This window comes from Aspergillus wentii (genome assembly GCF_001890725.1).
Source record: "Aspergillus wentii DTO 134E9 unplaced genomic scaffold ASPWEscaffold_8, whole genome shotgun sequence".
NCBI lineage: Eukaryota > Fungi > Ascomycota > Eurotiomycetes > Eurotiales > Aspergillaceae > Aspergillus > Aspergillus wentii.
Window position 1 is genome coordinate 674,173 of NW_024467839.1, and position 21,227 is coordinate 695,399.

The following is a 21,227-nucleotide window of genomic DNA, read 5'->3' on the forward strand; positions in this document are numbered from 1 at the left end:
CACCTCTTTTGGGTGAAATGATAATTTCCAAATGAGACGGGGGACGCGAAGATCTCTCGTGCACCTTACCTTGTTTGGTTGCATTCTATTTCTGATTATATACATTAATCGTCCGCAATCAAACAAGAAGAAGGCCTTTGCATGGACTCGGATCCGCTATAAAACGACGGCGGCCAAGCTGCCTGAGGCCCGCGGCATTTGCCCTGGCCTAGAAAAGAGCACCAAACCAGCATTGATCGTGTCGCGAGTGGCAGCCGATGGAGACCCTAGCTGGCTTGACGCATTGTCTGACTTGTACCATCTTTGCGTTTACACAGTCGACGCGCCGGTTAACTCGAAATCAAAGTATCTCCAAGTGCCTGAAAACCGCGGACATGAATCAATGGCATACTTGACATTCCTGATTGACAACTACGATCACATCCCCAAGGCTGGTGCGGTATTTGTACATGGCAATCGCTGGGCGTGGCACAATGATGCGCCCGACTACGACAATGCAGCCTTGCTTGCTGCGCTCAATGTACCCGCAGCAGTCGCTCCATGGGGATATCATAATATGAGATGCGATTGGAGTGTCAGCACTTGTCCTCCATCCACGGCAGGGCAGAGAAGCATAGAGGTGTCTCTCCAGGCTGCGTTGGAGCCATGGAACGCCCGCGCAGTGTCTGACAAGGCATTGCCGCGCGCGCTTGCGGCCTTATTTGGTGGCTATGACCATCTTTCGGCTAAAAACGGCGGTGGATTCCTTCTGGGTCGTACGGATGCCGTTCGATCGCAATGCTGTGCGCAATTTGTTGTTTCGCGCGAGAGCGTGTGGCAGCATTCGCGTGAAGAGTATGTTGCTCTGCGACAATGGCTGCTTGATGGAAGCAGCGGCAATGGCGTCGATAAGCACTCGAAGAATCCTCGTGCCGCACCAGCTTCCGATCTTACCGCAGGGCGCATCTTGTCATACTTATGGCACATTCTGTTCATTAAGCATGACTCATACGACGAAGTCGACCTAGATCGACTCAATTCGCAAGCATGCCCGCGCGCTGACGAGTGTTACTGCCGCTTGTATGGGCGCTGCAATCTTGAACGATGCAAAGGACCCGGCAGTTGCCTCGGACAATATCGTTTGCCACCGGATTTTAAACTTCCCGATGACTGGGCAGCTACACATTCATGAAGGACACAAGATGTGATGGATCCTCTAGACGTAATTGAGAATTGAATATAACTACTGAACCAGGCATTGAGGATACCAGATCGAATGCATGTTATGAAATGTAGATCTCTGGGTGTCTGGCCATACAAAGTGGATAACCGCCGTCAACAAGGCACGACACATCACCCGAGTGGGTCGGCGGTGGTACCTTTGGTCGACAGGAAGGCTATCTGCTTCTGGCCGATTCGTAAACTTTTGGGCCAACAAAACCTCGAGTCTGGACTGCGAGTCTGATGAATATACCTACCGAGTGGAATGCAACCGGATAGGGCGGTGGTGTGAATCTATACCACAACTCACTATGTCCACCTACATATGTACTCGGTAAGGTGCTGTCAATCTCTTATTGTCTAGAACAAAAGAACAATATTTTGTCAAGATAAATATTCGAGAATTAATTTTGAAACCAATGCTACAATCCATTCGTCATTGATTAATTGTTGGAGTGTTGATATTCTAAACCATAGTATGCGAACTGACTGTACTCTGGGTTAAAATAGAAACAATCCACCAGCCAAGTAAAACCCGATTCACACAAGACCAATTTCTAAATATTCACCCAGAATAGAGTACAAAAAGTGTCTATTAAATAGTTCTCTCCCTAGTCTGGATCTGAAACTGAAGCTATACGTATCCTCGCCCAGGGAAGCTTCCAGAGAGAGTTTACGTCTCCACCAGAGTAAAAAGCGAAGCAGAAAAAAGAAAGCAAGAAAAGGATCTAGAATCCGAAGACATCCTGACCAAAATAGCACTCTGCTTCATATGTCCTATAATTAATAAATAATACCAATAATCAAAAAGAGCAGATCCATCGTCCACACGTGCTGCCATTGCGTTTTCTTCGGCCCGTGTTTTGCCATTATTCACAAAACAATCCCGTAGCCGTAGACAATCATCTCGATTCGACTCTCCCTCCTCGTCCATCTTCCATTCTTTTTCCTTGTCTTCTTTTCCAATCAATACCCATCTTCACCCGACTCCCTGTCATCTAAAAGGAGCATCCGGCGAGAACAAAACCTGTTTTCTTGCCCCTCCTCAAGTCTCTCTCTCGACTCTCCCCTCCTGCGGCTGACGACGTTGACGTCTCTCCTGCTTCACCACCCCTCCACCTTGACCCCCCTCCCCTTCACGTTTGATCTGGCGATGTAGAAGTTGCGATCGTCGTATACCAACTCTTCTTCTGTTTGACCGGATTCCCTTAACTAGCTGGCGATCAACTTTCGCTTCCACCCCCTCCTCCGTCCGTCCCCCTTCCCCTTTTCGAAGCTCCCACGACCGAATCCGCTCCTCCATCTCCGCCTCCCCTCAATCTCTCCTTCGCTGGGACGGTTGGTTCAGTTCTCCGGATTTGCTCGCAATGGGATTTTGCTGAGATTGATTTCCGATAACTACGTTCCGTTACTCTCTCGGAGAACATACCGTGATTACATTATTCGCGATCCAGACGAGTACGCACGCAGACAGCCGACGCAGTGGGGATAGCTTTCAATACTCTTTGTTTAGTGCAGGGCACCATCTCGAATGGGCTTCTTGGGTCGGTTGTGGAGCAGGATCGCATAGCCTGGACACACCTCGCCTGTCCTCGCCTCAACCATGTATTGGAAAGGGTTGCGGATTGGCACCGAGTCCAAGAGGCAGAGCTTCATCGATCCCCAATCCCAATCCCGTCATAGTGAGCAACTGCCTCGTACAACCCTCTCAACCACCCAGCTTGCTACTCGACACTCAGAGTCTGCTCCTCGTTCTCCTCCTCTGACCGGACCAGATGATGATGGCGACAAAGGCGACGATGCTAATGGTGCGCGGCTCGCGGTGTCAGAACTCCGCACGGACAACAACAACCATGCATCCAAGACAGACACCTCTGGCCCCTCGTTAGCCCCCAGCGAGGCCCCGAATTTGCGCAGGAACCGATTCAGTTTTATGAGACTCCGGTACGCATCGGATCCACAGCTGTCCAAGTCCTATGCCAAGGGCGAAGAGAAAGTTCCTCCGGTCCCCTCCTTACCTCCCCGTAAGTTGTCTCCTTGGGTCTTGGCCTTATCTTGTTGACTGACCATCATCCCCTTTTTTCAAACAGCAACAATCATCACAACCGCACCTACAAGCCATGAGCTTGACCAGCCTGCCAAGCGAAAGAGCAAGTTCAACTTATTTCCCGGCCCTAAGAAATCTTCCGTCGAGGATTTATCCGCGAGTATGCACGGTCGGCCTCAAGACCGAACCGCAAAACCTCAGCACGGCGCCCAGGGCTCGACAGACTCCCAGACCGTTGATCCCTCCCTTGCTACGAATCGAGGGAGTGGTGATGACCCCGGGCGCCTGTCAACCACGTCGATGCAAAGCAGTGGCCGAGAACCCCACAACGATTCCCATCGCTCATCTGTGACGGACGCGCGGTTCTCCGAATCCTCACGATCAGACCAGAGCTTGGGAGAGCATGGTATCCAGCGTACATTTTCTCCCAACGAAGGCTCGACTTCCAGCAGTAAACGATTTCGCATGCCGCGTTTGAAAAGGAACCGCGCTCCTCTATTCCCCTTACCACCGAAACCAACTGGTGCGCAATCAGCGAACGGCCGTCGCCCAACATTGCCCAAAACCACCACAGGCGACTCAAACCCAAAGTCGGATATCTCAGATGAACAAGAACAGGATCATGTGTCTCCTTTGCCATCACCATCTCGCTCCTCGGCGGTCCTCTCTTCATCTCCCGGCCAACCATTGTTCAGGAATGATTCGGCAACCTCTGCCCGCTCAGTCAACTCAACCGCGTCGAATCGCAACCGGGCACCTCAACCGGGACGAGAGAGAGCTTCTACAATGGATTCTTTGCCTGACATTCAGGATGGGCACCGGCCAAACAACTTGGTCTCATCGGGACGCACATCGACGTCGACCAGCGGACGCAAAAGCTTTGGTGATATCTTCAGCATCCCGCAGCGTTTGAGACAAAATTCAGAACCAGTTTCTCGGATTGGATCTCCAGGCGCAGGTGGCCCAGGGGGCCTGCCCAAAGCAGGATCCTCGCTTTCTCGCACTGTTTCCTCACATCCGGAGCGCGAAGAGAATGATACTCCTGCCTCGTACTTAGCTCGACTAGAGCAAAGTATACCAAGAGGCGCTATCGCAGGTGTACTTTCCCAGTCGCCTGATGAATTCTACAAAACAGGACTGCGAAAGTACATGAGAGGATTCGCCTTCTTTTGTGACCCCATCGATATGGCCATTCGGAAACTTTTGATGGAGGTGGAATTGCCAAAGGAGACACAGCAGATTGACCGGTTTATACAGGCCTTCGCGGACAGGTATCACGAATGCAACCCGGGGATCTTCGCTTCGACAGGTATGACTGACACATAGTGACCGTTAGCTGTTTCGGGGTTTGAACTGACTTATATTTTGGTTTAGACCAAGCGTACTTCATTGCGTTCTCAATACTCATCCTACACACCGACGTCTTCAATAAAAACAACAAGCGCAAAATGCAAAAGCCTGACTATGTCAAGAATACTAGCGGCGAAGGCATATCTAATGAAATCTTGGAGTGCTTTTATGAAAATATCTCTTACACCCCTTTCATCCACATTGAAGACGCAAATACTAACGGACGCCATCTCGCGAAACCCCGGCGCATGCTTTTCAAGACCGCCAGCTCGGAGCACTTATCTCGCGCTTCTAGAGAGCCAGTGGACCCATATACACTCATTCTCGACGGCAAGCTCGACTCTCTTCGACCAAGTCTTAAGGATGTGATGGAGCTGGAAGACACGTATAGCTGTACTGGAACCGCAGGACACCCTGACATGGATAGTCTTCATAGAGCATTTGCCAAATCTGGTATAATACAAATTGTGTCTCCTCGCTCGCGACCAGATGCATTCATGCCATCAAGCATTGACAACCCAGCCGATTCGAACCCTGGGCTTGTGGACATAAAGGTAGCCAAGGTCGGGTTACTTTGGCGAAAGGACCCCAAGAAAAAGAGGGGCCGTTCTCCATGGCAAGAATGGGGTGCCTTGCTCACCTTTTCGCAGCTATACTTCTTCAGGGACGTCAATTGGGTGAAGTCGTTGATGTCTCAGTACGACTCCGAGCAGAACGAAGGCAGCCGTCGGCCTGTTATTTTTAAACCACCTGTTACCGATTTCAAGCCGGATGGACTCATGTCAACAGATGATGCAGTGGCCTTGCTGGATTCGAACTACAAGAAGCACAAGCACGCCTTCGTTTTTGTTCGACACAACTCTCTGGAGGAGGTCTTTCTTGCCAATACCGAGGAGGATATGAATGACTGGCTCGCGAAACTAAACTATGCTTCAGCCTTCCGCACAACGGGTGTTAGAACGAAGGGGATGATCACTAATTACGAGGCCGAGCGGGATCGCATGGGTCGCATGAGCACTGTGCTGTCGAATAATGATATTGGTCCTGCAGACAAGGAACCGCCTTCACCAATTATCCCTGACACCGAAATCGCCGAGGAATTGGTCACAGCCCGCCGACAACTTATGGCCCAGAGGGTCCGCGAGGCCAACGAAAAGCTCTTTGTGGGCCAAAGGCAGCTCGATGATCTCCTGCGGAACGCTCGACACCTGCAGGTCCTGACGCCCGTTCATTCTAGGGCAAGAGAGCAGGTCATCATGGCTGCAGGCCGCATGTCGGCGAAATTGAAATGGGTGAGACAGGATATCTGGCGCACCAAATGCCATCGCGAAGTTCTTGTTCGCGACTTGGGTGAAGATGTAGACAAGGTGGAGGCGGAACCATTTGCCGACCAACAATCTCTTCAGTTACAGATCCCTACAACCGACCCATCCATTTCCGAAACTGGAACTATAGATCGGGCTCAAAGCGTCAAACAAACCTCTCCAACTAAGGACGCCCTACCATCCTCACCAGAGAAGGCTATGTCTGACAATCCTTCTTCGCCTCAATCCGCCGTTGGCGATATCCGAAGGCCAAGTATCCCAATATCTGTCACATCTTCCGAATTTGCCCACCCCGGCAGACGACTCTCTGTGAACCAAATGAAGGAGCGTGCCAAGTCACACTCGCCCGATCGAGCGAATAAGCTGGAACGTGAAGCATCGGTTCTTAGCGCTGGCAGCAAGATGGATGTTTCAAGCCTTGGGTCTCGGGCTTCTAAAATCACAGCCCCAAGCATTGATGATGGTGAAGAACGGGTTCTTCGCGAGGCCGGTCTTCTGGAGGTCAACAGCTCCCCCCAGGCAAGAAAGCGAGCCACATCAGTTAATGGCATTGACTCCGATAAAAAGCCCGACGATTCACAAGAGGCCCAAGGTGAGCAAACCGGCCGGGTTCGCCGTAGCCTACACCGCACTCTTCGTGAATCTCACCATGGACACAATGGACATCACCTTCGAAACAAGAAGACTCGCGACTCTGTTTCTAGTGCAGCTCCATCCGAAGATGGAACCAAAGAAACGAATGAAGGCGAGGGTCTGTCGCGAAAATACCCGAGCTTCACTGTTCACGGCAAAAAGGCTTCTATTGTGACTTTTGGGTCTGAATGGCAAAACATGCCGCCAGAGGAGCGACTGAAACTACGCAAGCCTACACCATCGGATGAGCCAAGGATGTCCGACCCTAGCATTGCCAGTAGTGGCGACTCGATCACTTCTGAGCCTTTCAATTTGAACGGACTGCGTCCGCACTCTGTACGAAGTGCGAGCACTGCGACGAGAAAGAGTTTCCGTAACCCCGATGAGTCTGGAGAACCCAGAGAAGCGATTCCCCTCTTTAAAGAAGAAGATGAGAAGCGGTTCTCGGCTGCTCGAGCAGAGGACCAAAGCTCCAAGCAGTCGGACACAGAATCAATTTCACCCTCAACAACCCCACGAGCTCCCACGCACAATGGGCGGCTCGCCGTACCTACTGATGACGAACCAATTACAGCCTCGACATCGGCGGATGATGATGTTGCCGATGAAACACCAGCAGAGGACAAGATGCAGCAAAGCCCGCCAGAGCAGGCTGTCAGCGCATGACTAACAACATTTTCCCGTCTATCTCAGCTATCAGGACTGATTTCTTTCCGCATTATGACTTTTATACCCCATATCTTGTTTTTGGCCTGCCTTTTTCTTTCTTTCTTTTTTCTCTGTTGATCTCTGCAATGGGAGTCCTCTTGGAAACACTGCCACAAGTCTGTCTCATTCTGTCGTTTCGATTTTCGTTGATTCTCAGTGATCTTTTGGTTAAACCAGCCAATTTCATTGTGGACGAGACAAAACAGGGCATTTTGCTGTACTGCTCTACCCACGATCTTATCAACATTTCCTTCGCTCACATTTTCCTTTCCTCCTTGTTGTTCTGAAGTCAACTTGATAGACTCGGGCACCGGCTTAAAAGCCTCATTATCTGAACTTTTCCTTTTCTTTTTGAATCGTCGCTCCTTTAAAGGATCGGCGAGCAATCAAAATCCCCATCTTCCCTTGGGAATGGGAGACATGTATTTGACTAGCGGTTGGTGTAACTGGCGTGGGTATGGGATATGGGAGAAGACAGGCAGGCATTTTCAGGTCCGGACTTGAGTAACATGTACCAATTGAGGAGATCAAAAAAAAAAAGTATAAACCTAATAATATTTCAACTTATATATCGCATCTTGGAGTTTTGTGTTTGCTTGTCTGACACTTCTTTGTTGCCAGTCCTTTTGGACGCCACATAGCCTATTGAAGTATTCTAATCCCCTTTTCGATCTTCCATGATTCCATTCACTCCATCTCAGCCTACGACTAATCATGGTAGAAAGAGGGGATCATGACGCCGAGAACAGCTCTGCACACACAAATCAATATTCTGTCTCTCCCTCCCACTTTTCTTCTCGTCCTTTCTCTCTCTCACCTTGTCTTGTCCTACCCCCTCTCCTTTGTCCGCTGTCTTGCTTCGCATCTACCGAAGCTGGCAAGATATATGGACCTACCAGTCTGTGTATCTTGTCTTCTTTTCTCTTTCGTCCACGGCTGAAAAGAAAATCCCAACAAGATTTACAACACAAAGGACGGACAGCTTGTGAGTAGAAACTGGTTTATATTTGGCTCTGCTATTACTTTGTCTGGAGACTGAGAATATCTACTGGGTATACTCGTTAGGCTCGGGGCATTTCAAGGCTTGCTGAAAGAAGATCTTCTTGTGGTCCTTCCAACACGTGAAATTGGCTGGTAAGTCTAATAGAGAAACCTCGATGCAATAAATTATTCTCTTTGTGAATGGTTTGACTGATGGATTGTTCTGTTTAGGAATCAGTCACAGATTAATTCATCATGGAGAACCTTTTAGGTCTTAACACGTCACGTGAGTGTTCCCTATACTGGTTGACAAGGAATAACTTCAAATGAAGATGAACAACACCACTGATATTCAAGGTCTGACAGAAAAGCTCCTCCTGGGACCACCTCCACCGGCTTCACTGCCTACCAGAGCCCTGCCTCATAGACCTCCGCCTCTTAAGATCCCACCTCCTACAGGCCCACTACCCCAAATCCCGCCTCCAAGAGTTTTGCCGCCTGGGGTTCTTCCTCCTGGAGTTCGGCTTGCAGTGAAATCACCCGGGTTTCCATCTCCTGGATTCCCATCACCGGGAGTTCCATCTTCAGGGGTCCCTCATCCTGGTGGCCAATCTCCCAGACTACCGCCACCTCAGGCGACATTCCCGAGACCCCTCTGCACAAAGTGTAAAGTGTGTCTGGACTGCGACAAAGAGCTCATACTACAGAAACATGCGTTTCAGAAGCAGTTCATCAACGAGGGCACAGGCATGGGTCTCGTGGCTACAGAAAACATCCCAATTGGAAGCATCGTCATCTCAGACCAGGTTATCTGGGTGAAGAGAGAAGAGAAAAAGGCATGCAAGACTGACGATCAGCTGGATGAACTTGTCTGCCAAAAGATCGGGACTATGGACACGGATTGGAAACGTTCATTCCTGGACCTTCCCAACCCCAAGTCGGAAACTCTGGGACCATTTGGGGGAAGATGGGACCTGTATCATCTCCCGATGGTCTGGGACGGACTTGAGGGCGGAGTCTTGGGCCCCAATTTGGCATATGTGAATCACTCTTGCGCCCCAAATGGCTACTTTACTCTGACCAATCGCTACCCACATGATGAAAATGGAAAGGCGACGACGGAAAAGCCGATTATGGGTCGGGCTGTGGTTCGAGCAAGCACCGATATTTTGAAAGGCCAGGAGATCACCATCAGCTATTTCTACTCCAAAGGATGTTCTTCTTACAGGCAGGTTTACTGCTCACTGCTTTACGACTTCCGATGCGCCTGTAAAGCCTGCGTGGCGCCCGTGAAACTGTGGGAGACCGCATTGGACAGGTACACACAGTTTGAGCTACTTCTGCACTGGAAAGATGTCATTGAAGCCAGTCCTGCGGGGATATTCCAACAGGCGAACGACTTAATCTCAAAGCTGCTGAGCACTCGCATCACGGACATCCGCTTGACCATGGTCTGGGTGAAGTGCGCCTTAATTGCCGCCTTTCACTCTGATCTCGCTCGCACCTTTTGTTTCCTTACCAAGGCTAGAAGGATGGGAGTCGTTCTCCAGGGACCGACGGGCATTCTCTATCGTCAGCTTGCCAGGTGGTCTGAAGATATGAGCCTCATGCCCGGGTTTGGAGTCACTACGAGAGGGATTTCTACAGTGCAGGATGCGATGTTCATCTTCAAGCACCAAGCGCTATCCAGAGAAGTCCTTTTTATGGTTGGAGCAAAGCCAGACGAGTACGTCCGAGTTAATAGATACTGTCGCCTGTCGGAACAGGAGATGAAAGAGAGAGATGGCCGCGCCTTCAAGATTTTGGAACCAAAGGAAATCGACAGAATGCCGCAGGGCAAACCCAGCGAGAATCCTGTTGTCAAGCCTGAAAAACCTTGTGTCAGAAAATGGGCCCAAAGCCCTGGAGATATGAGGAGAAGGAAGTATATCCCCGAGCTTAACCCTAAGCCTAAGCGCAAGCGCAAGAGCAAAACAAAGCCGAAGCCCAAGCCTAAGAAAAAGCCCAAAACCAAGCTCAAACCCAAGGCAAACATAGACAATGAGGTGAAAAACTACGAGAAGTGCTTGGACTCTGAAAAGGACTTTTTGGATCTGTGGCTCGAATTGGTTAATGATTTCTTGTCCACCCAGCCAGACAATGAGAAGCCAAAGGAGGAAGGCAAATCCGAAGAGACCACGAAGAAAGAGGTTCAGCCTGCGAATACCAAGAAGCCATCCTCAAAGGGCAAGGAGCCTGCTCAGACACCGGTGGTGAAGAACGTGGCCAGGAAGAAAGTGGTGGTGACTGAGGGATCCCGCCTGCCTACAGTGGAGGAAGCCAGTGCTGAAGTGCACGAGAAGAAGTGATCCATATGGTCTATTGGAAATGCTGGAATGACATTTGGGAACTGTATTTGGGCGTTTTGTTTCAACGGCGATGCTGAGACGGAGAAGAAGCGAAGATGAAGTTATTCCGATGCGGAGGAAGCAGCGTCATGTCATGTGATCCATGTCATGCTTGCAACAGCTTCAATTCTCTTCCTTCTTTTCTTCCTCTCGATGATCTTTTTTTTTTTTTTCATTCCGCTTTTCTGTTTTGTATGAATATCTAATTCCAGTCTTGAGATAAGCAAACCAATAGTCTCTTTTGAAATACAATCGCTGTTCCACCCATTTCCCACGCCATCTCCACCATCGCCATCCAAGAATCTTCAACTCTCCGCAATCCCCTCACCACCAAAATCGATGATCTGGTCCTTTACACACAACTATGGCCCACTCTAAACGCAACACATCCCTCCCCCACTTCACCTCCTACGAACGAGGCCTCCTCCGCAATAGCTGGGGCACCAAGCGTGGTGTTATCGGTCGCGATTCCTTCCTCCCCTTCGCCTCATGCCGACTCTGTCTCCAGCCCGCACGAGCTCCGGTCGTCGCCTGCGCCACCAACGGTGACCTCTTCTGCCGCGAATGCGCGATCAACGACCTCCTCGCCCAGCGACAGGAAATCAAACGGCTCGAGAAAGAAAAGGGCGAGGCCCAGAAGCGCATCGCGGAGGATGACGAGCGGACACTGGAGGAGGCGCGCGCGAAAGAGCTGCGCGATTTCGAGCTCGTCAGCATGGGATTAGAAGCGGCGGGGAGCAAAAATAATAATGAGAATCATAAGAAGCGGAAAGCTGAGGAAACAGAGGCATTGGCTGCGTTTAAAGCCCGGGAGGTAGAGATTGATGGGAAACGGAAGAAGGTGTTCGAGTTGGATGAGAAAGAGATGGCCCGCGTGGCTAAAGAGGAACAAGAGCGACTGAAGCAGGAATTGAAGCGGGAAAAGGTGCATCTTCATTATGCCCTTTTATGTTATATTGCTTACTGACGGTTGTGTGTAGTCTGAGTCTAGCAAATCGGCCCTTCCATCCTTCTGGGTACCATCTTTAACACCTGGGACTGATCCCAACGAAATCGCCGCCAACAAGGCCGTCAAGTTAACACCAATCTGTCCTGCATCTACGGATTCCAACCGCCATAGCTACTCGCTCAAGTCGCTGGTGGAAGTACACTTTACAGAAGAAAAGGCTACCGATGGCTCCGTGGCTCGGGTCTGCCCCAGCTGCAAGAAGAACCTGAGCAACGGGCTCAAGGCGATGCGTATGTGATATTTTCAATTATGAAGTTTCATTGCTAATTCATCCCAGTCACCAAACCCTGCGGCCACATGATCTGCCAACCATGCGTGAACAAGTTCATGACACCACACGATGCACCCGACCCTCACGCCTCGAAGGAAGAACAGGAGCATACCGCTGCCCTTCATGGCCGAATACTGTGCTACGTCTGTGAGACTGATGTCACACCTCGCAACCCGAAAGCTGAGATTAAGGAGAACGGGAAGAAGTCGAAAAAGAAGGACAAGGAGAATGGCATCCAACCTGGTTTGGTGGAGGTCAGTTCTGAGGGAACAGGGTTTGCAGGGCGCGGAGGGAATGTTGCGACCAAAACTGGGGTGGCGTTTCAATGTTGATATCTTTCTTGTGTTTGTTTTTCAGCTATGATGTATAGACATTGCTTTGCTGGAGCATTGGAGTTAAGGTTGTGCTGTCGGTGTATGTATCTATCAAAACATGGGTCTATTTATATCGGACGGTTGGTGATTGCAAATATATCCTTGAATTTGAATACGGTATATATGGATGCTAAGGCTGGAATACATAAGGCTGAGAATCCATGAAAAATGGACCAAATAGATGTACAAATGTGATATCCTGAAACGCCGGACAGAATCCCTGAAATGGTATATGTACATGTAAAAGGTCTAGGAACGGTTCTTGGCCTTGTTGAACTCGCGCACCACGACCTCACAGCGGACCTCCTGGCAGAGACGCTTGCGACGGGTGGGCTCCAACTTGGAAGCGAATTCCAAACCACTGGCACGCTCCACGACTTCAAGAGGGACTTCGAATTCCGTCAGACGCCTGTCGTTGCCGATGCGAGCGTTGGGCAGGACAAAGGCACCAAGGGCAACCTTGCTGTTGGGATTGGTAGTGCCATCCTCGGCGTAGATGACCTTGTAGAAGTGAGTCGGCACCGCGACATTGGGCGGGTTGCCAATGACCTCGTAGTTGACACGCCATTTACCATCAGGGTCACGATGGGGGAGGTACAGGGGTCCTGTGACAATGCGAACAGAGGGGTAGGTCTTGGCCAGGCCGCGAGAGAAGTTCTCAAAGTGTGCCCAGTAGTCCCGGTTGAAACCCTCTCCGACCTGGGGGCACATGTTACTCAGGGAGAAAGTATCGTTCATGGCCTCCTGGGACCATTTGGCATCGGCAGCGGGGACCTGGTGACCGCGGTCATAGCCCGAGCGAAAGTAGTCGGACAATTTGGCGCGGAAGGAGGCAGGAATAGTGGTATCCTCGAAGAAAGTGCTGTGCTTGCGGTCTCCATTGTTGATGGCGAGGGACTGAGGGGTAATGTGTTCAGCAACCCAGGATGGGTTGCGTGTGCGACGGTCAAAGGCACCGGTAAACGGCAAGGAGTTGAGAGGATCGGCGACGGGGCCCGGGAAACCGTATTGAAGAATGCCAGACGGATCAACGGGCGAGTCGGCAGATTTGGGAGCGAGAGAGGGAGTTGGGGGCAGCGAAGCGGGAGTTTTGGAGAGGCCCGAAGGAGGAGGAATCTGTTGTTGATGTTGATGCTGCTGTTGAAGAGGACGAGAGGATTGAGAATAGATGAAAGCAGTGACACCAGCACCGGTAGCAGCACTAGCAGCCGCAATGGCTGCAAGGGTTGCTTTGGACATGGCGAGAAAGGATGACGAGGAGGACAGAAGAAGAGAAGAAAAGAAAAGAAAAGATGGAGAAGTTGAAGCCAAAGAAGGGAAAACAGCGGAGAGCCAATCAGAGGGCGGGATTAGCAGCAGTCGCTCAATAACTGGAAATAGACAGATCAATGTGATACAAATGGTATGAATTAAAAGGGAGAAATAAATAGATTGAAGATGCAATATGGAGACAGTAGATTAAATAGCGACAGAAAGAAAATGAACAAGTTGTGCTGCAATGCCTTCACTCTTCTTCACCTCCAACGCATCGCCTCAAGTGACCAGATCAGGAGACTCGAATAGCCTCATCTTTCCGTTCTCTGCTCTCCTTCTCCTCTTCTAATAATAATTCGCAGTGCTTCACCCCTTGATTACGACTGCTTCTCCTCATTGGCAGCGCCATGCGGACCTTGTGGGAAAAGCCTCATCCTGGACTCTCTCTTTGTGCTCCTTTCTTCTTCTTTTCTTCTTTCCCTTCCATCTCATAAATAAATCATGTTGTCCTCCTCATCCTCGAGAGTGTTTCTCTCTGTCTCTGGGGGGTTGACCAAGTCGAAGTGAAGACAAGATCAGAAACATCGCCTCGTTTACATCACCGCTTCAGCTTTCAGCTTCCCGCTCTCCGCCTCTTTTCCATTCATTCCTTCTTCTCTCTTTCCACTCCGCATCTCTTCCCCAGTATGGCTGCCAGCAATGACCTTCGGGGCTGGGTGATGAGCGGTGTCTCTGGCGTTGGTTTGTCTTCCATCCATCTCCATCTATCCAAATGGCTAATTTGATTCAGCTTGCGTCTTGGGTTCCGCCGTCATCTGCGCCGATTTGGTCGTGCGGAGGTTTTCTCGCCAGAAGAACTTCCAGATCGCCAACAGCAATGGCTTCTTGTCTGCTTCGCTGTGCCTCAGCGCGGGCGTCATGGTAAGCTGCCTTGTTCTTTTGTGGAATTTCTAAATTTGTACTGACGGCCTCAGCTCTTCACCTCTCTCTATAGCATGCTGCCCACCTCCAAACAGTACCTGACTCGAGCCGGTCTTTCTGCCCGCGCATCGGCATACACTCTGATCGGACTCTTTCTGGCTGGTGTTATTGTCATTCGCGTCGTGTCCGGGTTTATCCACGCCCATATTCCTTCTCATGTTGTCGATTGCGCTCATACCCACGACGATCACGACGCGGAGCGGGGGGAGCCCCCCACGTCCGAAGTGGCGGGTTCTCAGCCAGATACAGTCGGGGGTACAGAGCGCACACCTCTTTTGAAGCGGGCGGCACCACAGTCATGGAGGTCGGGTCCTGCTGCGACGCGACGGGCGAGATCAGAAGATAATCACATGGCTGCGGGCCAGCTGCCCAAGGAACCTTTCCGGGCACGCTTGACGCGCCGTCTCAATCAGCTCATGGGCGATGTCAAGCCGCTTTGCGACGAGAATGGACCATGTTACGGATTCTCGCAGACCTGTGGTCGCGAGTGCACCAAGACGGCTTCATCCAAAGCCCCGACAGTGGATGGGCAATCTCGTCGTCCGTCCCTCACGCAACAGAGCGGTGACCACGAAACTGGCACAGTCTCAACTGGATTGCTTGAACACCACCCCCGAGCATTCTCTGAGGGCGTGCAGCGATCAGACTACTTCGACGCCGCTCCCACACCAGAATTGCACCATGCGAGTAGCTCTTCGTCGCACTCGGAATTCCACCAATATCAATCTAAAAGCCAGGGTGATGATCTCGAGTCTGCACCTCTCTCGGGCAGCCAGCACCACCACCACGTACCGCAGAATGCATTCTTGTCTATCGGCCTACAGACGTCGCTGGCCATTGCGCTTCACAAGCTCCCCGAGGGCTTCATCACCTACGCGACCAACCATGCCAGCCCCACTCTTGGTTTGACCGTCTTCCTCGCCCTGTTCATTCACAACATCAGTGAAGGCTTCGTCATGGCCCTACCCCTCTACTTGGCCCTCAACTCCCGCTGGAGGGCTATGTTCTGGTCCAGCTTACTGGGTGGCATCAGCCAGCCGGCCGGAGCGGGCATCGCAGCTTTGTGGATCTGGAGCACCCAGAAGACCGGCGACGATACCACCATGGGTCCGTCGTGGGGTGTTTACGGTGGCATGTTCGCCGCCACCTCCGGGATCATGACCTCGGTTGCGCTGCAACTATTCAGTGAAGGCTTGGGGCTGACACATAAACGGGGCATGGGAATCGGATTTGCCATCGCGGGGATGGGTCTGATGGGGATGAGCTTTGCTTTGACAGCATAATGCGTTTCACATACTCTCTCTCTCTCTCTCTCTCTCGCATGGGCGTTTCTGGGTTGATGAATAGACTTTGCGTTGCATCTGTTTGATATGCATCGTGGGACCGAGTTGGAGTATCGGACAAGGGGAAAACTAAACATAGGTTGCATGATTATATTCCCTATGACTTACGACGAGCTTTGTTTTGTGTGTTTGTTGGTTCAATATGGTATAAATTGCATCTTAGTCGATACGACTATGGACCATATGGTTATACTGCCAAGTCTGTTCAGTATTATTATTCTTTCTTCCCCGTTCATTATCATACATGTGTATATAGCACCCAACGCCGATATATGCAACTATCGTATAGAAAAAGAAAATGACCAGAAGGATAAAATGCATGCCATAAGATAAAAAACTACTTGCCAGCAGCTTCGCGCTCCTTCTTTCTTGCCAGATATCTCTCCCGAGCACTGGATACATCCCCCTCGGTCTTGCGACTGCGATTGCGCTCTGCAATCTCCTTCTGCCGTGCGGCTTCGGCCTCGGCTTCTTGTCGTGCGCGTTCTTCCAGCTGCGACGCAATCATCTCCGTCTGGCGTGCCCGCTGTCCAGCCCGACCAGACTGGAATCCAGCATCGGCGCGCGGGTTGACCATCGCCGGTCGAGAAACACCAGCCCCCGTGCCCGCCGCAGACGACTTGGGCTTGGGCGCAACGTTCAACCCAGCCGACAAAAGCTGGCGCTTGTCGACCACCTGCCCTTCGTCATTGACAGCAACATTTGCCCCTGAAGCGTTCAGATCCGCCGCCATCTGCGCCTCCGTCTTCTCCTTCTTCTCCTCGGCTGTCTCTTCAGACGGCACGGCCTCACCATCCTTCACCCGTCGTGCCGCCTCCTCAGCAGCCTTCACCACCTCCCCATGCCTCTCTTCACCCCGAGACAACATATCCCGATAAAACCCAACCATCCCCGATCCCCCATTCTTCCTCTTCCTCTCCTCCTCCATCTTCTCCCTCTCCTCTTCCTCCTGCTCAATCCGCCGCAACTCCTCCTGCTGCGCTTTATACGCCGCCGTCACAAACTTCTCCTTATCCGCAAACTCATCACCCTCCGCTTCGCGCTCCTTAGCAAGTAGCCTGTCCCGCGCGCGCAGCTGGTCCCGCTTGCGCACCTCCGCACTCCGCAACAGCGCCGTCATGTACTTGGGCACTTCGGCCTTTTGCGCCTCCGCGGCCGCGGCTTCGGCGGTTTTTGCCGGTTTCGCGTGCAGACTGTCGTACACGGCGTCGTAGGAGTATATAGACGGGTCGAGTTCTTGGGCTTCTTGGGCGTGCTTTTTGCTGCTGTGCATTGCGGATAGATTGGTGTATTCTTTTGCGTTGTCTTTCTTGTCCTTGTCGTTGTTGTTGGTTGGCTTTTTCGCCGTGTTCAATCCTAACGGCATCGCTTCACTCGGACCTTCATCTTCGTCCTCGTCGGCGAATATCGAACTCTTGCTCAGCGGTTTGACGGCCGGTTTATTCCCTCCCCCCAACGTAACCTTTTTCTTAAACGGTGGCTGCTCCGCATTCGCATTTCCCTTTGCTTTCGGCGCCGTAGGCTTCTTCTTCTCTTCTTCTACCCCACCCACTGTCGAAATCTCCACAGCGCCGCCATTATCGCCCTTCCCTGATTGGGTTTCGTCCTCCGAGTCCGAGTCGAAGAGGTTCTTTTTGCGTTTTTGGGCGCCGAGCGCGTTGTTCGGTTTCACGGGTTGTTTTTTGGATGCGAGGTTGAGGCCGAGGGAGAGGGGTGGCATTTTCTTTCTCGATTGAGGGGAGGAAAGTGGGTTGATGGATGGATGATGGATGAATTGGTTGGTGATGGTTCTTCGGAGTTGATGGCAAAAGTTGGAGATAGATAGATAAGTCACGTGATTGGTGGTTTTGCGGGGGAGTCTAGATCTTTATATTGTTTATTATTGGGTGTGGTTTTTAGATATGGATTGTTGTTATTTATTTTATGAGCTTGTACATGTATATTTATAGAACATTTATTGGTATCATTTGATCTGTCGGTTGGTGGCTAGTATATTAAATAATGTATGCAGGTCTTATATAGAGCAGTTGAAGCTGACGAAAGTAGAATAGCTTCATATGCAACTTATTCTTTAAATTCGCTGTCAGTTCCTATCGCAGGTAAATCATCACAAGCCTCGTTTTACATTTAGATAGAAGACCTAAAGCCTGAGGCTGAACGTCGGTGAGACCGAGCCAGGTTACACAAGACCTTTCGTGGCAGGATGATATCAGAACAATTCATGAATTCATTCGTAATTATCTTGAAGATTCCAGCAAATAACAAGTAATATGAGGGGTATAATCTAGAACAGCCAGGATACAAACGTCCGGTAGAACCAGCTTGCGCCCGCATGGTTTCCCTCCTCTGCTTCCTTGCGCGCCACATACTCGGCCTCTTCCCGGTCGATTTCGTCTTTGCCCGTCCAGAGATCAGCCTCGTGCGGGTCAACACCCTTGCACCGGGTGATGAGCTTGTAGCCAAAGATCATGATCAGATATAGCGGAATTCCCAAGTATGCGGTGATGAAAGACTTGTAGTCAAAGTTACCGTACTTGGGGCTGTGTACGAAGACGTCATAACTCTTCGTAAGCGAGATAAGAATGCAAAACACCAGCGCACCGTAGGAACCGGGGACTCCCAGGGGAGCCTTGTAGGCCAAATCACTGTCGGGAACGCCCTGGGCCTTGCGCGCGCGCACAAAGTAGATATGTGTCACCAGCAGGGATATCCAGGTCAACAGGCCGAAAATGGTGACCAAATCCACAAAGTAGCCGAATACTTCCTTCGAGTCGCTCGACACGTTCATGTACGCAAGACAGGCAATGAGCGCACTTACTATCAGAGCAACGTACGGAACACCACGTCGGTCAGTCCGAGCGAACACCGCAGGCGCCTTGCCCTCGCGAGCGAGACCGTAGATTGTTCGGGTTGCGATGTAGAGGTCGGAATTGGCCGCCGAAAACACAAACAACAAAATACAGGCGTTGAGAATGTGTGGGAGAATGGGAATGCCTGCAAGCACGATAGCAACCACAAACGGCGAGGCTGCTGCTGAGCTGGACTGATTGGTGGCGAAGACCAGCTCTGGAGAGTTGTACGGGACCAGGGTACCGACGAGCAGAACACTCAGAACGTAGAAGAAGATGATCCGGAAGAAGGTCAACTTGATGGCACGGGGAATTGTCTTGCGGGGGTTCTGGGCCTCGCCGACGGTTACACCGACCAACTCCGTTCCCAGATAAGCGAAGGTGGCTGAGACCATGGTAGCCCAGAATGCGTAGAATTTGCCGACAGGGTGGTCATCATCGATATAGGAGGCGAAGGCACCGGGTTCCTTCCAATACCGGAATCCCTTGCGGTCGTGGTCAGGGCCACCACCCAGCATGAGGATGAAGGACAGCAAGATCAAGCCGATAATGACGATGACTTTGAAGGAGGACAGCCAGAATTCGAATTCACCGAAGAATTGGACACCGAAGTAGTTGATACAGACGATCAACACCAGGAATATTGTAATCCAAACACCTGCATTGACTCGTTCTGTATCAACCCAATATGATATGACCAGCGCGCCAGCTGTTAACTGATTTGGCGTGACAATAATATACTTGAACCAATAACTGAAAATTTTGTCAGCAGCCGAATAAGACGCAAGGGGTAAAAGTGCGCATCGACTTACGTCCAGCCCATGGCGAATCCCAGTGCCGGGTCACAGAATCGAACAGCATAACCAGTGAAACCAGAGGACAGCGGCAGCCAACTAGCCATCTCACCCAAGCCACACATGACCAAGTAAACAATGAATCCGACGAAAGAGTAGGAGATTAAAATCGAAGCGGGCTGGGACAGTTAGATCGGGGGTTGCATCAGTGGAAGGACAATCACTTACTCCGGCTCTAGAAACAGTCAGTTAGCTATGCTCTAATACCATGAATCTCGAGTTCTAGTTACTTACTTTGCAAGAGCTTCACCAGTACCAATAATCAAACCAGTTCCAATAGCACCACCAATGGCTGCGATGGTTAGCTGACAGGCGCATTTTCGGGTCACGAGGCATCCTACCAATCATAGTAATATGACGGGCTTTGAGGGCACGATGGAGCTCTTGGTTGTGATGCGGCTCCATGGTGCCCTCCTTTGTCTGCATCGCGCCCTCCTCTGCAGCTGAGAGATTGCCCTTTTCATATTGAATGGGATTCTCCGCAGAGAAATCCGTTTCTTTGCGATCACCCATGACGGGCTTTGGCGAAGCGCAAGACGCCTCGAGTGTATTGAAGAAAGAAAGGCTACTGTGAAAGGGAAGGCAGGATAACCACCAGTACGCCCTAAGCCTGGGGATAAGAAAAGCACCAGGAAAAGTAGAGAGGAAAATGAAGAAGACAAGGGGAAGAAGAGAGGGAAACGAAGCGAAATATAAGAAGCGAGACAGACGAAGCCAAGGAATCGCAGCCCTTGGGGGGCAACACCAGCGATAAGCGGCACAAATAATATTATTGTGTATAAAGAACAGCCCGAAGATTGGCAGGCACGAATGCCATGGCTGACGGGGCAAATCACCCATGAATTTAATTATTATTATTCTCCGCAGTATTCACGATCTCATCCGTCGACTTCATCTTCTCCACGTCCGCGCCCTAGAGGCTAAACGGATTCGGCCAGGAAGGGCACCGTGCGACTGTCACCATCGTATCCAGGATGGAGTGATTGGCCAGCGAGGGAAAAGATGGCCGACAGCGGACAGACTTGGCGGAAAGGTCAGCCACGAGGCTTGACATAGTTTGATATGAGGGCTTCTGAGGATCGGGATAGTTAGGCCTTGCGCCTTGCCAATCAAAGAGTCTGGCTTTTTCGTGGATTTGCATTTGCAGGAAGAAACAAAAAGAGTCCGAGGCAAAGCGCGATGCAACCCCGCACGTGCTTGGCAGCTGATATTATACCTATGCAACATTTCTGCTAACACTAACAGTAGTAGCAGCAGTAGCAGCAGTAGCAGTGACAATCTGTATACGAGAGTAATTCCCATCAGTAATAGAATTATCACATCAACTGACGGTAGCTATCACTGCTTCCTCCGAAGATACGCCCTTGGCGCCAAGAGCTGTTATCCAGCATCTACAGAGCACCAATCAGAAGCCAGGATTGCAAACCTTCTTATCACTTGGCATCGATTCTAGAAGTGAATTGAAGAGAAAAGTGTTATAATAATGGCGGCGCCTCAAAGTATCGTTAGGTAATGCTATTCAGTCTTTCTTGGCTTCAATCTTATCTGGGCTGACGTACCTGAGGCATTTAACTTAAGCTTGTTCTGAATGCTTGTCTTCTCCTAGTACCTGGTAGTAGGTAGTGTTCATACTGTCTGTTATCAGTTACCAACACTGTAGG

At 50.8% G+C, this 21,227-nt stretch overlaps 8 protein-coding genes across 8 annotated transcripts; 5 read left to right on the plus strand and 3 right to left on the minus strand.

The window, feature by feature from the left end:
* Positions 1–31: 31 nt before the first annotated feature.
* ASPWEDRAFT_119565 (DUF3431 domain-containing protein) lies at positions 32–1,171 on the plus strand (the record flags this gene model as incomplete). The annotated part of the gene is made up of 1 exon (XM_040828915.1): positions 32–1,171. One exon carries the CDS (start codon positions 32–34, stop codon positions 1,169–1,171), a length of 1,140 nt encoding a protein of 379 aa, XP_040684711.1.
* A 1,632-nt stretch (positions 1,172–2,803) lies between these two features.
* On the plus strand, positions 2,804–7,221 carry ASPWEDRAFT_119406 (Arf family guanine nucleotide exchange factor SYT1; the record flags this gene model as incomplete). The annotated part of the gene is made up of 3 exons (XM_040828902.1): positions 2,804–3,224; positions 3,291–4,556; positions 4,622–7,221. 3 exons carry the CDS (start codon positions 2,804–2,806, stop codon positions 7,219–7,221), a joined length of 4,287 nt encoding a protein of 1,428 aa, XP_040684712.1.
* A 1,355-nt stretch (positions 7,222–8,576) lies between these two features.
* On the plus strand, positions 8,577–10,592 carry ASPWEDRAFT_176138 (uncharacterized protein; the record flags this gene model as incomplete). The annotated part of the gene is made up of 1 exon (XM_040831463.1): positions 8,577–10,592. One exon carries the CDS (start codon positions 8,577–8,579, stop codon positions 10,590–10,592), a length of 2,016 nt encoding a protein of 671 aa, XP_040684713.1.
* Positions 10,593–10,995: 403 nt separating this feature from the next.
* On the plus strand, positions 10,996–12,243 carry ASPWEDRAFT_118402 (putative RING finger domain protein; the record flags this gene model as incomplete). Its single annotated transcript, XM_040828815.1, has 3 exons — positions 10,996–11,556; positions 11,618–11,870; positions 11,918–12,243. 3 exons carry the CDS (start codon positions 10,996–10,998, stop codon positions 12,241–12,243), a joined length of 1,140 nt encoding a protein of 379 aa, XP_040684714.1.
* Positions 12,244–12,534: 291 nt separating this feature from the next.
* Positions 12,535–13,524, minus strand: ASPWEDRAFT_119905 (DNA/RNA non-specific endonuclease; the record flags this gene model as incomplete). Its single annotated transcript, XM_040828952.1, has 1 exon — positions 12,535–13,524. One exon carries the CDS (start codon positions 13,522–13,524, stop codon positions 12,535–12,537), a length of 990 nt encoding a protein of 329 aa, XP_040684715.1.
* Positions 13,525–13,882: 358 nt separating this feature from the next.
* On the plus strand, positions 13,883–16,002 carry ASPWEDRAFT_677392 (Zn(2+) transporter ZRT3). Its single transcript, XM_040838925.1, has 3 exons — positions 13,883–14,280; positions 14,330–14,460; positions 14,514–16,002. Exons 1-3 carry the CDS (start codon positions 14,226–14,228, stop codon positions 15,801–15,803), a joined length of 1,476 nt encoding a protein of 491 aa, XP_040684716.1. The 5' UTR covers positions 13,883–14,225; the 3' UTR covers positions 15,804–16,002.
* ASPWEDRAFT_677357 (splicing regulator NSRP1-like domain-containing protein) lies at positions 16,002–17,865 on the minus strand. The gene has a single exon (XM_040838924.1). It carries the CDS (start codon positions 17,581–17,583, stop codon positions 16,201–16,203), a length of 1,383 nt encoding a protein of 460 aa, XP_040684717.1. The 5' UTR covers positions 17,584–17,865; the 3' UTR covers positions 16,002–16,200.
* A 282-nt stretch (positions 17,866–18,147) lies between these two features.
* On the minus strand, positions 18,148–19,971 carry ASPWEDRAFT_118940 (dicarboxylic amino acid permease agtA; the record flags this gene model as incomplete). The annotated part of the gene is made up of 5 exons (XM_040828862.1): positions 18,148–19,465; positions 19,525–19,685; positions 19,735–19,741; positions 19,801–19,858; positions 19,908–19,971. The coding sequence occupies 5 exons, from the start codon at positions 19,969–19,971 to the stop codon at positions 18,148–18,150; spliced, it is 1,608 nt and encodes a 535-aa protein (XP_040684718.1).
* Positions 19,972–21,227: the final 1,256 nt, after the last annotated feature.

What these genes read in the sequence shown, in the direction of transcription:
- ASPWEDRAFT_677392 (XM_040838925.1), top strand. Translation starts at nt 14,226, where the DNA reads ATGGCTGCCAGCAATGACCTTCGGGGCTGGGTGATGAGCGGTGTCTCT. An exon ending in GAGCGGTGTCTCTGGCGTTG is followed by an intron (nt 14,281 to 14,329) that starts GTTTGTCTTCCA and finishes AATTTGATTCAG; the next exon opens with CTTGCGTCTTGGGTTCCGCC. An exon ending in GCCTCAGCGCGGGCGTCATG is followed by an intron (nt 14,461 to 14,513) that starts GTAAGCTGCCTT and finishes TGACGGCCTCAG; the next exon opens with CTCTTCACCTCTCTCTATAG.
- ASPWEDRAFT_677357 (XM_040838924.1), bottom strand. Translation starts at nt 17,583, where the DNA reads ATGCCACCCCTCTCCCTCGGCCTCAACCTCGCATCCAAAAAACAACCC.